General features: G+C 36.2%; 1 protein-coding gene across 1 annotated transcript; it reads right to left on the reverse strand.

The window, feature by feature from the left end:
• Positions 1–4,991: 4,991 nt before the first annotated feature.
• LOC111412510 lies at positions 4,992–5,756 on the reverse strand. Its single transcript, XM_023043451.1, has 3 exons — positions 5,594–5,756; positions 5,234–5,473; positions 4,992–5,143 (listed from the first exon to the last, which is right to left on the reverse strand). Exons 1-3 carry the CDS (start codon positions 5,754–5,756, stop codon positions 4,992–4,994), a joined length of 555 nt encoding a protein of 184 aa, XP_022899219.1.
• Between the last annotated feature and the right edge of the window lie 6,978 nt (positions 5,757–12,734).

Here is a 12,734-nt window from a genome sequence, read left to right on the forward strand (position 1 = left end):
GGATGGACTGAAGCAAGGCGATGGACTTCACGAACGATTGAATTTTTAATTTTTAATTTTATTTATTATTATTATTATTTTTTTCAACTTGGATTTCTAGATGAAAGTGGAGGTCATTCAAAAGTTGTGAATTAGGAAAAATATGCAGTGGAATTTTAACCAATCTAGTCTTATAGATAACCCACAACAGTAGGGTGGTGTGATTTATTTTTTGCAATAAAATATTCACATGAGGTCCACCCCCATGTGAAAGCCCTGTAAACATTCTGTGAATTTTTTTCTGTACACAGGGAATAATACATAGAATTTACCTTGAAACTTTTAGTTTCCAGTATTCAGTTTTGCTCAAAGTCAATTTCATGGAATAAATATGGTTATTTAGCCCTTGTTTGACAAAATTTTACTAAAACCAACTTGTCAAACTTTAATCTAAATTACACATTTTATGAGACTTCCAACTTTTATCGGTTATCAACCACGTATTTTATCATTTTTATCAAAATCTATTAATAAGATAAAATGGTCAATGGGAAATCCCCAACCCTCTTGACTTGAAAAATCCACTAAGAATCACAAAGATTGCAGTCCCTCACGTTAATTTTGGATCTACAAAATAAGTGATCTCAGTTAAGCTCCTGTGTGATGATCATTATCTGGGGAAAATAATGTTTTGAACGGTGAGTTTTAAGATAATGTCTGATTAAAAAGTAAAAAAAAATAAAAAATAAAAAATAAAAAATTGAGTTTACGTACAGAATATTTTATTGTGTGAATATATGATTGAAAATGAGCGTGTAGAAAATTTTTTTTTTTTGAAATAATGATTGTCAAATAGGGCTAAATCTAAATCAAAAGATTAAAAAAGTACTCCCTATTTTATATATCTCGACCACTGTAGGATGAGATTAAGTTCACCTTCCTACGCTACTCCAAGATTTTAATTAGATCATTTTGCTCACAAATTAGAATAGAGATCAATTTTAGACAATTATTGGATCGATTTAGAACATGATTGATCCTGTCCGAGAAGAGTGTATAATTTACTCCAAAAACCAGATTTATAGTTTTTGACAACACTCCTCAAATTAAATGTCCAGACTTCAAGAATGGAGGAGAAAACAATAATACTAAAAATCGAATCCTTTTTTGTCATAAAATGGTCATCTGGATTTATTATTTGTAGTGACTAGCTTACTAGTTCATTATGTTTCAAATAAAAATTCATGCAAGCTAGCTTACTAGTTTTTTCATAAATATAACTTAAAATCTTTAATGTAGGAAGTGAAAGAATTGTATAAAAATGGTGTTGATTTGATATATTCCAAGACCAAAAGTACATATCCTTATATAGGAGTTTTACAGTGAAGTCTACATATTGTACAAAGAAAGAATCAAGATTAAGGGGAAAGAATTAAGGAATGACAGAAGAAAATTATGCTATAATCAAGTCTTCCTGTAATCAAGTTTTCCTCTAATCAAGCTATGCTGTAATCAAGTAATCACGCTTCTTCTTGTATGGTATACTGCTAATTGTCAGTTTCCTTAACATTCCCTCGCAAGCGAACAGGGGGAAGACGAACCATGAGCTTGGCCTTGAGGTAGGGAAACCGAGAAGAAGTCAGGCCCTTTGTGAAAATATTAGCAATTTGGTCATATGTAGAGATAAACTTAACAACAACATCTTTATTTAAAACTTTCTCCCGAATAAAATGAACATCCACCTCCACATGCTAAGTGCGAGCATGAAAAATGGGATTGGAAGCAAGGGCAATAACACCCAAATTATCACACCAAACAGTTGGAACACGTTGAAGATGAACCAGTAAATCTTTAAGTACCATCCTAATCTAATAGAGTTCAGCAACAGTCATTGCCAAAGCCCGATATTCCACCTCAATGCTTGATCGAGCAATGACCGATTGCTTCTTTGCACACCAAGAAATTAAGCAAGGACCTAAGAAGATACCAAAGCCTGTGGTGGAGCGGCAGTCATCTAAATCACCCGCCCAATCAGAATCACTAAGTGCTTGTAAGTGAAGATTTCCCTTGATGAAAGAAAGGCCATGATCAATCGTTCCTTTAAGATAGCGAAGGACCCGTTTAGCGGCCATCCAATGTGTAGTAGTAGGAGCGTGAAGATGTTGGCAAAGCTGATTGACAGAGTAAGCAATTTCTGGATGGGTAAGAGTGCATTATTGGAGAGCACCAACAATCTGACGATATTCAATGGCACGAGGAAGAGGATCACCACTAGATGCAGCAAGCTTTGAACCTGAGGTACATGGTGCTAATATGGCTTGGCACCAATCATATGAGCACGATCTAAAACCTCTAATATGTATTTGGATTGACGGAGATGTAGGCCATGGGAGTCACGGGTGACTTGAATTCCAAGAAAGTAATGGAGAGACCCCAAATCCTTCAAGGCAAATTCAGATTTTAATTGTTGAATCAATGAGGCAATGAATGAGTTATGTGATCCTGTAATAAGAATGTCATCCACATCGACCAAAATAAAAATATGGACATCAATTTGGTGATAAGTGGAAAGAGAGTGATCAACCATAGATCCTATAAATCCGAGTTCCACCAGACATTGAGAGAATCGATTAAACCAAGCTCTAGGAGCCTGTTTTAATCCATAAAGGGCCTTATTAAGTCGACATACATAATGTGGATGTTGTGGATCAACATAGCCTTGAGGTTGAGAAATGTAAACTTCTTCATCAAGAGTGCCATGAAGAAAGGCATTGGACACATCTAATTGTTTGATATACCATCCAAAGTGTACAGCAAGAGTCAAAACAATGCGAACAGTGGTAGGTTTGATAACAGGACTAAAGGTCTCAGACAAATCAATGCCACTAATTTGATTATATCCCTTAGCCACCAAGCGTGCTTTCCGACGATCAAGAGAACTATCCTCCTTCTGTTTAGTCTTATAGACCCACTTAGTGTCAATAATATTATGGCCAGTAGGTCGGGGACAAAGGTTCCATATGTTATTGGCAAGTAAAACAGCATATTTTCTTCATCCATTGCCTTTTTCCAATCTGCAGAAATTATTGCTTGTGAGAAATTCAATGGTTCTTTAGGTAAAGAAATCGTGGTCAAGGCAGATATGGGATGTCGGGTCGAGTAGTGGGTAACGAAATCTGGGAATTGCTTAGGCCGTGAAGAACCAGTTTGTGATCTTGTCACAATTTGATTGGGAGGTGGAACTGAATCAATTGAAGGTAAGGATGATGATGTGGAAGGGTGAGAGGAATCCGTGACTATGGGTTCGATGGGAGAGATGACTGATTGAATGGGTGAAGAATTTTCCACCAAGTGAGAAAAATCGTCCAAATGAGGTAAGATACGGGGAGAGTCGAAATTATTAGAGTTGGATACTTGGTCATGTGGGGAGTAATGGGAATCGATGGTAGGAGATATGGGTTCGATGGGGAAAGAGTGATTGTGTTCAAAGGAGCTGTTTGTAGGAAATCTTGGACACGTAATGGGTGAAGGATCTTCCGGTGGACAAGTGACAATGGTCTTATCCTTGGCTGGAAAAAATTTCTCATCAAACACCACATGTCGTGAAAAGTATACTTTCTTTGAGATGGGATCAAGACATCGATAACCTCTATGATTGGATGAATAACCTATAAAGATGCATTGTTTACTACGGAGGCGAGCTTGTTTATATCAAAGGGTCTAAGGAGAGGGTAACAAGCACATCCAAAACATTTTAGTTGAGGGTAGTCAGGTGATCTTTTGAAGAGAAGATTGTAAGGAGAGTTAGAATGTAAAACAGGAGTCGGAATTCGATTTATGAGAAATATGGCAATGGAGAAGGCATCGACCTAAAATTCTTTTGGAAGATTGGATTGAGCTAATAAAGATAATCCTATTTCCACAATATGGCGATGTTTTCTTTCGAAAACTCCGTTTTGTTGGGATGTATATGGACATATAAGCCGATATAGAATACCATGAGAATTGAGGAATGAAATGAATTGATTTGAAGTATATTCTCCACCATTATCGGACTGAAATTGTTTAATTTTGCAAGAGAAAAGATTTTCCACTAATGTTTAAATTTGACAAAACAATTAAAAACGTCTGACTTAGTGGTAATAGGATACATCCAAGTAAAACGTGAGTAATCATCAATAAAAATAACATAATATCGACAACCACTCGAAGAAGGAATAGGAGAAACCTAAACATCGGAATGAACAAGATTCAACGGATTAACAAACACTCTATTTGACTGATTAAATGGTAATTGTTTATTTTTCCCTAGTTGATATGAAGGACAAACAGACTCTTGAGATAAGGATCCAGCAACTGGAAGCTTGAAGGAGGAAATGATTTGCTTGGTCACTTGTGAAGAAGGATGGCCAAGTCGAGCATGCCACACATCAAGAGGAGCTTTGATCCTAAAGAGAGCTACACTAGCACGGAAGTTATTAGGAGAAACTTTATTTAATTTGATAGGATGGAGACCACCTTCACTTGTTCCCTCCAAAAGACTTTTTTCCATTTTCTTGTCCTTGACATAATAATGAGTATCGGTTAGAATGAAATAACAATTGTTATCCATGCATAATTTATTTATAGAGAGAAAATTGATTAAGGCATTAGGACAATGTAGGACATATTTAAAGGATAATTCTTTCTACGGATTTTGGACAGAAAATGAGCCAATATTGGAAATGGAGAGACCAGATCCATTACCTACAGCCACCGAATCCTCACCAGCATAAGGTCCCTGTAAAGATAAATTGGCAACTTCATTAGTAATATGTTGGTTTGTCCCTGATAACTGTAATCCATGCGATGATAGCAGTCCAAGGCTTGGTAACTTTTTTTCCACAAATCTGACATGGAGTGCGAGTATGAGAATTGTCATTGCTAATGGGCATCAGATTTGATTGTCCTTCTTGTGCCTTTAAAGGTCTTCCTTACGGATGAGGCTTCGAAAATTTTGGCTTGAATGAATTTTATCTTGGAGAGCTTTTAGGAGGATAATTTGATTTGTTATGCCACTGCCCTCCTTCATGTGAATTTCTACCAGCAATCATAGCAAATGTCGGTTGCTCTATGGAGGATAAGTGAGCTTGGTTTTCAATCATTATCTCATAAGAAAGTAATTCTGATTGGAAGTCATCAAAACTCATGGCACTTTATCGCAAGGTAAACGAAATGGCCGTGACAAAAGGATTAAAAACTGAATTTAATCCACCCATCACGTAAAAGAGAAGATCATTCTCACTTTCTGGCTTACCAATAACTACAAGTTGATCGGCAAGAGATTTTGCAGTAGCTAAATATTCAGTGCATGTCCTATTTCCTTGCTGCAGTGTCTGTAATTGGCGCTTAAGGCGTTGGACATGGGCAGGTGAGTGAGATGCATAACGTTTGGCCAGAGAGTCCCACACTGGTTTGGCAGTGGTGAGACCAAAAACAGAAGGAAGAACTTTATCTGTTAGAGTAGCACTCAGCCATCCTAGGACAAACTAATCTTTCTTGATCCACATAACATATTCAGGATTAATATACTTAGTAGGCTTTCCTTCAGAATCATGAAGAAATTTCTCAGGACAGGGTTCAGAACCATCCACAAATCCGAGTAAATCATTGCTACGTAGAACAGGTTGCAGCTGTGAGACCCAGTTAAGGTAGTTGGTACCGTCCATCTTCACCGAAACCAATTGAGAAAAGTTCAGTTGAGTGAAGACCAAAGGAACGGTAGAAGCGAAAGCCATTGATAACAACAGGACAGGAAATTATTTTAGCTTGAGCTATAGGAGCTTTGATACCATGAAAGAATTGTATAAAAATGGTGTTGATTTCATATATTCCAAGACCAGAAGTACATATCCTTATATAGGAGTTTTACAGTGAAGTCTACATATTATACAAAGAAAGAATCAAGATTAAGGGGAAAGAATTAAGGAATGACAGAAGAAAATTATGCTGTAATCAAGTCTTCCTGTTATCAAGTCTTCCTCTAATTAAGCTATGCTGTAAGCAAGTAATCACGCCTCTTCTTGTATGGTATACTGCTGATTGTCAGTTTCCTTAACAGTAGGTAGACCTAAGAGTCCGGATTATACATCCTACGAGGACTATACTTTAGCATTTTATTACTTTAGCACTTAATTTAAGTTTTCTTTAACTACTATTTGATGAGATAAAAACATGTTGGATTTGGGCCCCTCATCGGGTGGTCGAGTTGGTGGAGTAGGTGAGCACGGAGACCTTTGCTCATGAGTTCGATTCTCCATACCAACAGTTTCTCGATTGAGCCTATTGCACCGGGTTTGTCTAGTGCGGTTTACCTGGCTGGTGTGGTTTGCAGGTTATTGCGTCAGCTCGAGGGTTTACCCAGTGCGCACTCGAAGAGTTGTGACTGCGGGTTCCTGCGTCATAAAAAAAATTGTAGGATCTGGGTTTTAATCTAAATGCTAAAAAAAAAAAGAAAAAAAAAGGAATGCACTCACGATTAGCTTGAAAATCAAATGATGACGGATGTTAGGGCAGAGAAACTTTACCTATTGGTCACATTTACATCTTAAAAAGGTAGTGTTTGGTCAAATTCTCCTATTGTATTCAATTTACCCCTCTCGAGTTCTCATTGAACCTATTTAATTAATTAAATTCCATATCTCCATGCAAATTCAACTTAATTAAACAAGTTTTTGTCCTAAGAATTCAATTATGATCGTAGTAATTAGTATATGTATCTCTACTCTTTATACCAATGTACCGAATTTTACTACATGGTCTAAATCCAAAACTTATATTCTATTTTTAGAGGATTCACGAAATCATTAAATTAGTGATCAAGTAATAAAATGCATTCAATCCATAGTAAAATCAACACATGGAACAATAAAAATCAATAATTTTCTATAGAAAAATATAAAAAATCCCAATTGATCACACTATTCGCACTAACAATGGATTTGGCTATTTATAACGAAAGAAGAAAAACAATAATTTGTCTTAAAATACATCACCGAATTTGTAGTAAAGATGTAGAAGAAAGATTAAAATTCTTGCACTAAGATCTTCTACATCTTCCAATCACTGCTCCACAGAGTGAATTTCTCGATGTTTTCTCCCTTGAATTCCTCTTTAGATTCTTCATAGTATTTTCTTGCGTCTCAATGTGTGAAAAAAATTGTATTTATAAGTGTCTCATTGTTTGTGTAGAAAGTAGAATTTTTTTGGATTTCAAAATGGACCAAAGAAGTGCCCTAGACCTAGGCGGCGCCACCTTTTGGGTACTAAAGTCAGACCGCACTTCATTTAATATTTTTATCATAATTTTTCTTCCGATATTCGATTGAAGCAATTCAAGATGCATTGAAAAGCTAACTCAAAGGGCTACAACTTTGCTTCAGATATCATTTTCAAATTTGATTATTTTCTATGTCAAAATCGGGTCTCAATATAAAGCTGAAAAACGGTGAATCATTTTTTTTTTGTTGGAACTTGATGTGTGATTATACTTTGATTATATTTAATTCCTTCGACGTCTTTCTTTATCCAATTGACTTCAAGCACTCTTAAATCTTCATCGTGAGGTTCGACACAACTTTTGAGTACTTACACTTTGATCCCCGAACTTTGGATCTTGCTCATTTTTCGGGTTTTCCTCTTATTTCTTCCAATTTCTTGTACCATAATTGAATTTTACTTATTCAACACCAAATGCAACAATTTATACCACAATTCATCAAAGAAGCAACTAAATATCATTATTTTAATGTCTTGAATAAGTGTATAAAATACACTTATCAGTGACCATAAGATAAATAAACCTCAAGCTTAAATAAATGGTAAAATTTCATATCTAAGTTATTAAGGATCTGTTCGATAGTGATTATGAGAATTGATTTTTTTACCGTCAGAGAGAAAAATGGATCCCATCCGTGAGTGAAGAAATAAAAATGACGGTTGTAATAATGAAATAACAATCAAGAAATTAATTTTTTGGGTGAAAATTTACTGCCAAAGGGGGTTAAATTTGGACCATTTCAAAATTAAAAAACAAGATTTAAAATTTCAAAAATCATGTATTGATTAAATTTTACTTATGAAAAAATAAATTTAATATATTAAGGTCACAACTCTATACTATTTAGTCCCAAATTATGGAATTATTATTTTTGATCAAGAATAAGAAATCTTATAGGTCACAAATAAAAAAAATTTATAGATTAAAATTTCTTCATCGATCACAAATAAAAAAAATTATAGATCATAAATAACAAATTTTATAAATCAAAATTTAAATTTTTATGTCATATATTATTTATCGGCACAAGTTATCGATCACAAAATATTCAATTTATTGGTCACAATCTCAAATAATTGATCACATATTATTTATTGGTCACAGTTGAGTCAAATAATTGGTCACAATTGAGTTAAATAATTGGTCACAAACACTCTTACTCCATGCCATCCCACCCATAACCACGTCCATGACCACCACTACTATCATCACCATTGACCACTATAATCACCTTCACCGTCAGATCCACCATCCCGCCAACACTCCTAGTTGCATTGGGAAAATAAAACCACCCCAACAACATCAAAATATGGAAACCACCACCATTACTCCAATAACAAAAATCAAAACCAACAGCTCACTGTCACTGCTAGATCTACCACCAGCATCGCACCCTACTACTACACTGCACACTCCTAAAACTCTGATTAAGTAGATTGGAGGAAGAAACCAACCCAAAATTCTAAAACAATTGTCGTTGAACCCTACCCTTCATGCACCACCAATATCACCACCATCACTGCATACCCCTAAAACTCCGACTAAACAAGTTGGAGGAAGAAACCAAACTAAAACTCTAAAACCATCATTGCTGCACCCCACCTCCACCCATTGTACCACCACCACTAGCTAACATCATTGCACACACCATAGCATGTACTAATCACCACCGCCACACTACAATAGACCACCGCACATCTTCATACTATGGATCACCACACCTCTGCTCGTTGGAGGACATTAAATGGGAGATTAGTGTTTCTAAGGACATCAAATTGGAACCCAACAATGTGCAACTATACAGTGGTGCTCACAGTGAATAGGGTAGTCTCTAGTAGTGGCATTCTTATGGGGTGACAACGATTCCTGTGTGAGGGAGAGGGCAAAGAGAAATGGGAGAGGAAGAAAGAAGAGAGAAAAAGAAAGAGAAAATTATTTAGGGTTTGAATGGGGTGAATGAGGTAGGGTGTGAATATAAAAATTAATTTTAGTAATACCATTAATATTAAAAATTTCGATCATCTAATTTTTGGAAAAAAAAATTGTAAATCTTAATTTTAGATTGAGAAGAACTCTGGTTAATTTTCATTAAATAAATTGGTAATAAAAATAGAGAACATAAGGAAATTGATAATAAAACCTCGGGCATGAGTGCTTTTTTTTTTTTGTGGGATATTCTAAGGGCATTTTCAAGAGACTCTATTTTAAAGAGTATATTTTGTAATTTAGAGACCATCTATAGCTTTAGAGAGTAAAAATTTTTAAGTACTTTCATATGTTCTTTAACACTTAGAGAGTATTTTTGATTGATTTTATTTTTCACCCAAACTTTTACTTTTGAGGTGTTTGGTTAACAATTTGTTTAATAGAAATATTTTTAACTTTTGGTTACGTGACCATATTTTACTAAAAAACACGGAAATCATTTTCTTTAGGGAGATGTGATTTTACTTTTCAGATAATTCACTCTCTCTTATCTACCCACTAATAAAAATGAACAAGTATAAATATTTTTTAGGTTAAAACTAAACCGAACAAATACATCTAATTAATAATTTTCACATAAATAAGTTCTATATGCAATTTATTTTATTTTCATGCAAATTCTGCTATCAAACTCACATTTTATTACTCTAGAAAAACATTTATTATTTTTTTCTATGTTTTAGCTTCACTGGTATTGCAACACAATTTAAGTGGCCCAAGGTGTCATTAAATGAAAGGTGCAATTAAGCCATTGTCCGAGCTCCATTTTTTTCTACCGCAAAATGCAATGTAGATTAGTGTTTTGTTGAGAATGTATGGTTGTAAAATTATTTTATAGGAGAATGTGTAGTCATAAATGAATTTTGATTTTTTGTGTGTGTGTGTGTGTGTGGAAAAAATAGGAGCCAAATATAGGCTAAATTAATCACATAATTTTACTTGTATTTGAGCATATCACATAGTATCACATAGATTGGTATTAGATAACATTATTCATAAATTTGAGAATTGACTTCTTAAAATAGAAAACGTCTTACGTTTAAATAGTTTCTTGGAGATGTTCTAAGCCAATTTATTCATGGAATTCAAACCTATTTTGTGCATATATATGAGATATCTTAGAGTGTTTTGAAGACAAATTATATAACTTATACCTAAGGTTTAAGGATGAAGAATAATAATTGGGGATTTGGAGCTTATTGTAAAGAAGTAAAATGGTAGAAACAATTATCTTGTATTTCTCATTAATCAGTATGCTTTATATAGCTGTACATGGACATGATTTACATGGAAATAAAATTATCTATACAAAATTCCGAGAGATGACTAAAATCATGGGAGCTAAAGTTTAGCTAAACTTGTGGGATTTCTATATGCTGTAATATTGAAATCATGGGAGCTAAAGTTGTGGGATTTCTATATGCTGTAATACTGAAATCATGGGAGCTAAACTTGTGAAATTTCTATGTGCTGTAATACGCCCCCTCAAGTTGGTGCATGAAGATCCGTAATGCCCAACTTGCGAGAGAAGTGATGAAAGAGATCAGATCCTAATGCTTTGGTGAAGATGTCGGCAATCTGCTCGGCAGATGGAAGATGAGCAGTGGTGAAGAGACCAGAACGGAGTTTGTTACGAACGATGTGGTAATCTATCTCAATATGCTTTGTTCGTTCATGGAAAACTGGATTCTGAGCAATGTGAAGGGCAGACTGATTGTCGCAGTAGAGGGTCATTGGGTCATTGTGTGAGATGCCAATGTCATGGAGAAGCTGTTTCAACCAATTTAGTTCACATGTTGTGAAAACCATAGCATGATATTCAGCTTCTGTAGAGGAGCGGGTCACTGTAGTTTGTTTCTTAGTGCTCTAAGAAATGGGACTGGAACCAAGTGTGATGAAAAAGCCAGTGGTAGAGCGTCGAGTGGTAGGACAACTGGCCCAATCAGAATCTGTGTAAGCACGGTAAAAAGCGGGATTAAGAAGAAGGTTACCATCTGTGTCATTGAGTTTCAGATTTTGTTCCATAGGAAAAGGTGCAGGACGAGAACCAAGCTGGCCACTGTCGGCGAGGATGTCCAGGGCATATATTCGTTGATTAAGAAAAATGCCAGAAGGAGATCGTGCAACTTCAAGGCCAAGAAAATATTTGAGAGGGCCGAGATCCTTGGTTTTGAAGTTGCTGGAAAGAACGCTATTGAAGAAGATAACCTGAGAAAGATCATTGCCAACAACCAAGATATCATCAACGTAAACAAGGATAATAGTGAAACTGGTTGCAGTGATCAAGGTAAATAGGGAGTGGTCTACTTGTGACTGAACGAATCCTACATTAAGAAGAACAGATGTTAGTTTAAAAAACCAGTTCTGGGAAGCTTGTTTGAGGCCATAGAGTGACTTTTGAAGGCGGCAGACTCGTGTCTTCCCTTTAACACAGTAGCCGGGTGGTGGGATCATGTAAATTTCCAAATCAAGTGTACCGTGCAGGAAGGCATTATGGACATCCATTTGGTGGATGACCCAATTTTTGGTGGCGGCAACAGCAAGGACACAGCGTACTGTGGTCATTTTGGCAACTGGGGCAAAAGTTTCATGATAGTCAATTCCCTCTAATTGAGTGTAGCCTTTGGCTACAAGTCTAGCCTTGTATTGTTCAATAGTGCCATCTACTCGAAGTTTGGTTTTGTATACCCACTTACAACCGATGGGTTTCTTGCCAAGAGGGAGGGTTTCTAGTGTCCAAGTGAAATTTTCTTCAAGGGTACGAAGTTCAGAGGCCATAGCTTCACGCCAATGAGAGTGGCGATTTGCTTCTGAGTAACAAGTCGGTTCAACAGAAGTAGTAAGAACAGTTAAGAATGAATAATGAGCATGAGAAAAACGAGAGTATGACAAATAAGTGCATAAAGGGTGGGAAGTACCTGAGGACTGTGCAGTGGTTGAGAAGGCAATGGACTTTGCAGGGATAGTAGGACAGACATAATCAAGGAGATATGCTGGACGAGTAGTGTGGCGACGAGGTCGGGAAGGAATAATGGTGGTGGGTGGGGGTTCTTGGGGTATGGTCGAGGAAGGGAGAGGAGATATGGGTTCGGTGATAGGTAAGGGAATGATGGTGGAGTCATTAAAAGAAGGGGATGTGATGTGATGGAAGGGAAATTGATTTTCGTGGAAGGTGACGTCGCGTGAGTAAAAAATGGTGTTGGTGTCAAGGTTGTATAGCTTGTAAGCTTTGCGGTTGCTAGGGTAACCAATGAAGACACAATGAGATGATCTGGGTGAGAATTTGTCGCGATGAGCGATGAGGGTTTGAGCGTAGCAAAGGCAACTAAACACACGTAGGTGAGTGTATGATGGGGAGGTTTTGAGAAGAAGTTGGAAAGGAGTTTGATTTTGTAGGGAGCGGCTTAGGGTCTTATTGATTAGATAAGCAGCAATAAGAACACAATCTCCC

The sequence above is a fragment of the Olea europaea genome, chromosome 16, assembly GCF_002742605.1.
Source record: "Olea europaea var. sylvestris chromosome 16, O_europaea_v1, whole genome shotgun sequence".
In the NCBI taxonomy this organism is placed as follows: domain Eukaryota; kingdom Viridiplantae; phylum Streptophyta; class Magnoliopsida; order Lamiales; family Oleaceae; genus Olea; species Olea europaea.

Bases quoted from the DNA above. Each gene is read 5' to 3' on its own strand.
- LOC111412510 (XM_023043451.1), bottom strand. From the start codon at position 5,756: ATGGCTTTCGCTTCTACCGTTCCTTTGGTCTTCACTCAACTGAACTTT. The intron at 5,474-5,593 runs GTCCTGAGAAAT...CTACTCTAACAG, and splicing joins TGTGGATGGTTCTGAACCCT to ATAAAGTTCTTCCTTCTGTT. The intron at 5,144-5,233 runs GTGGATTAAATT...ACTTCCAATCAG, and splicing joins TCTTCTCTTTTACGTGATGG to AATTACTTTCTTATGAGATA.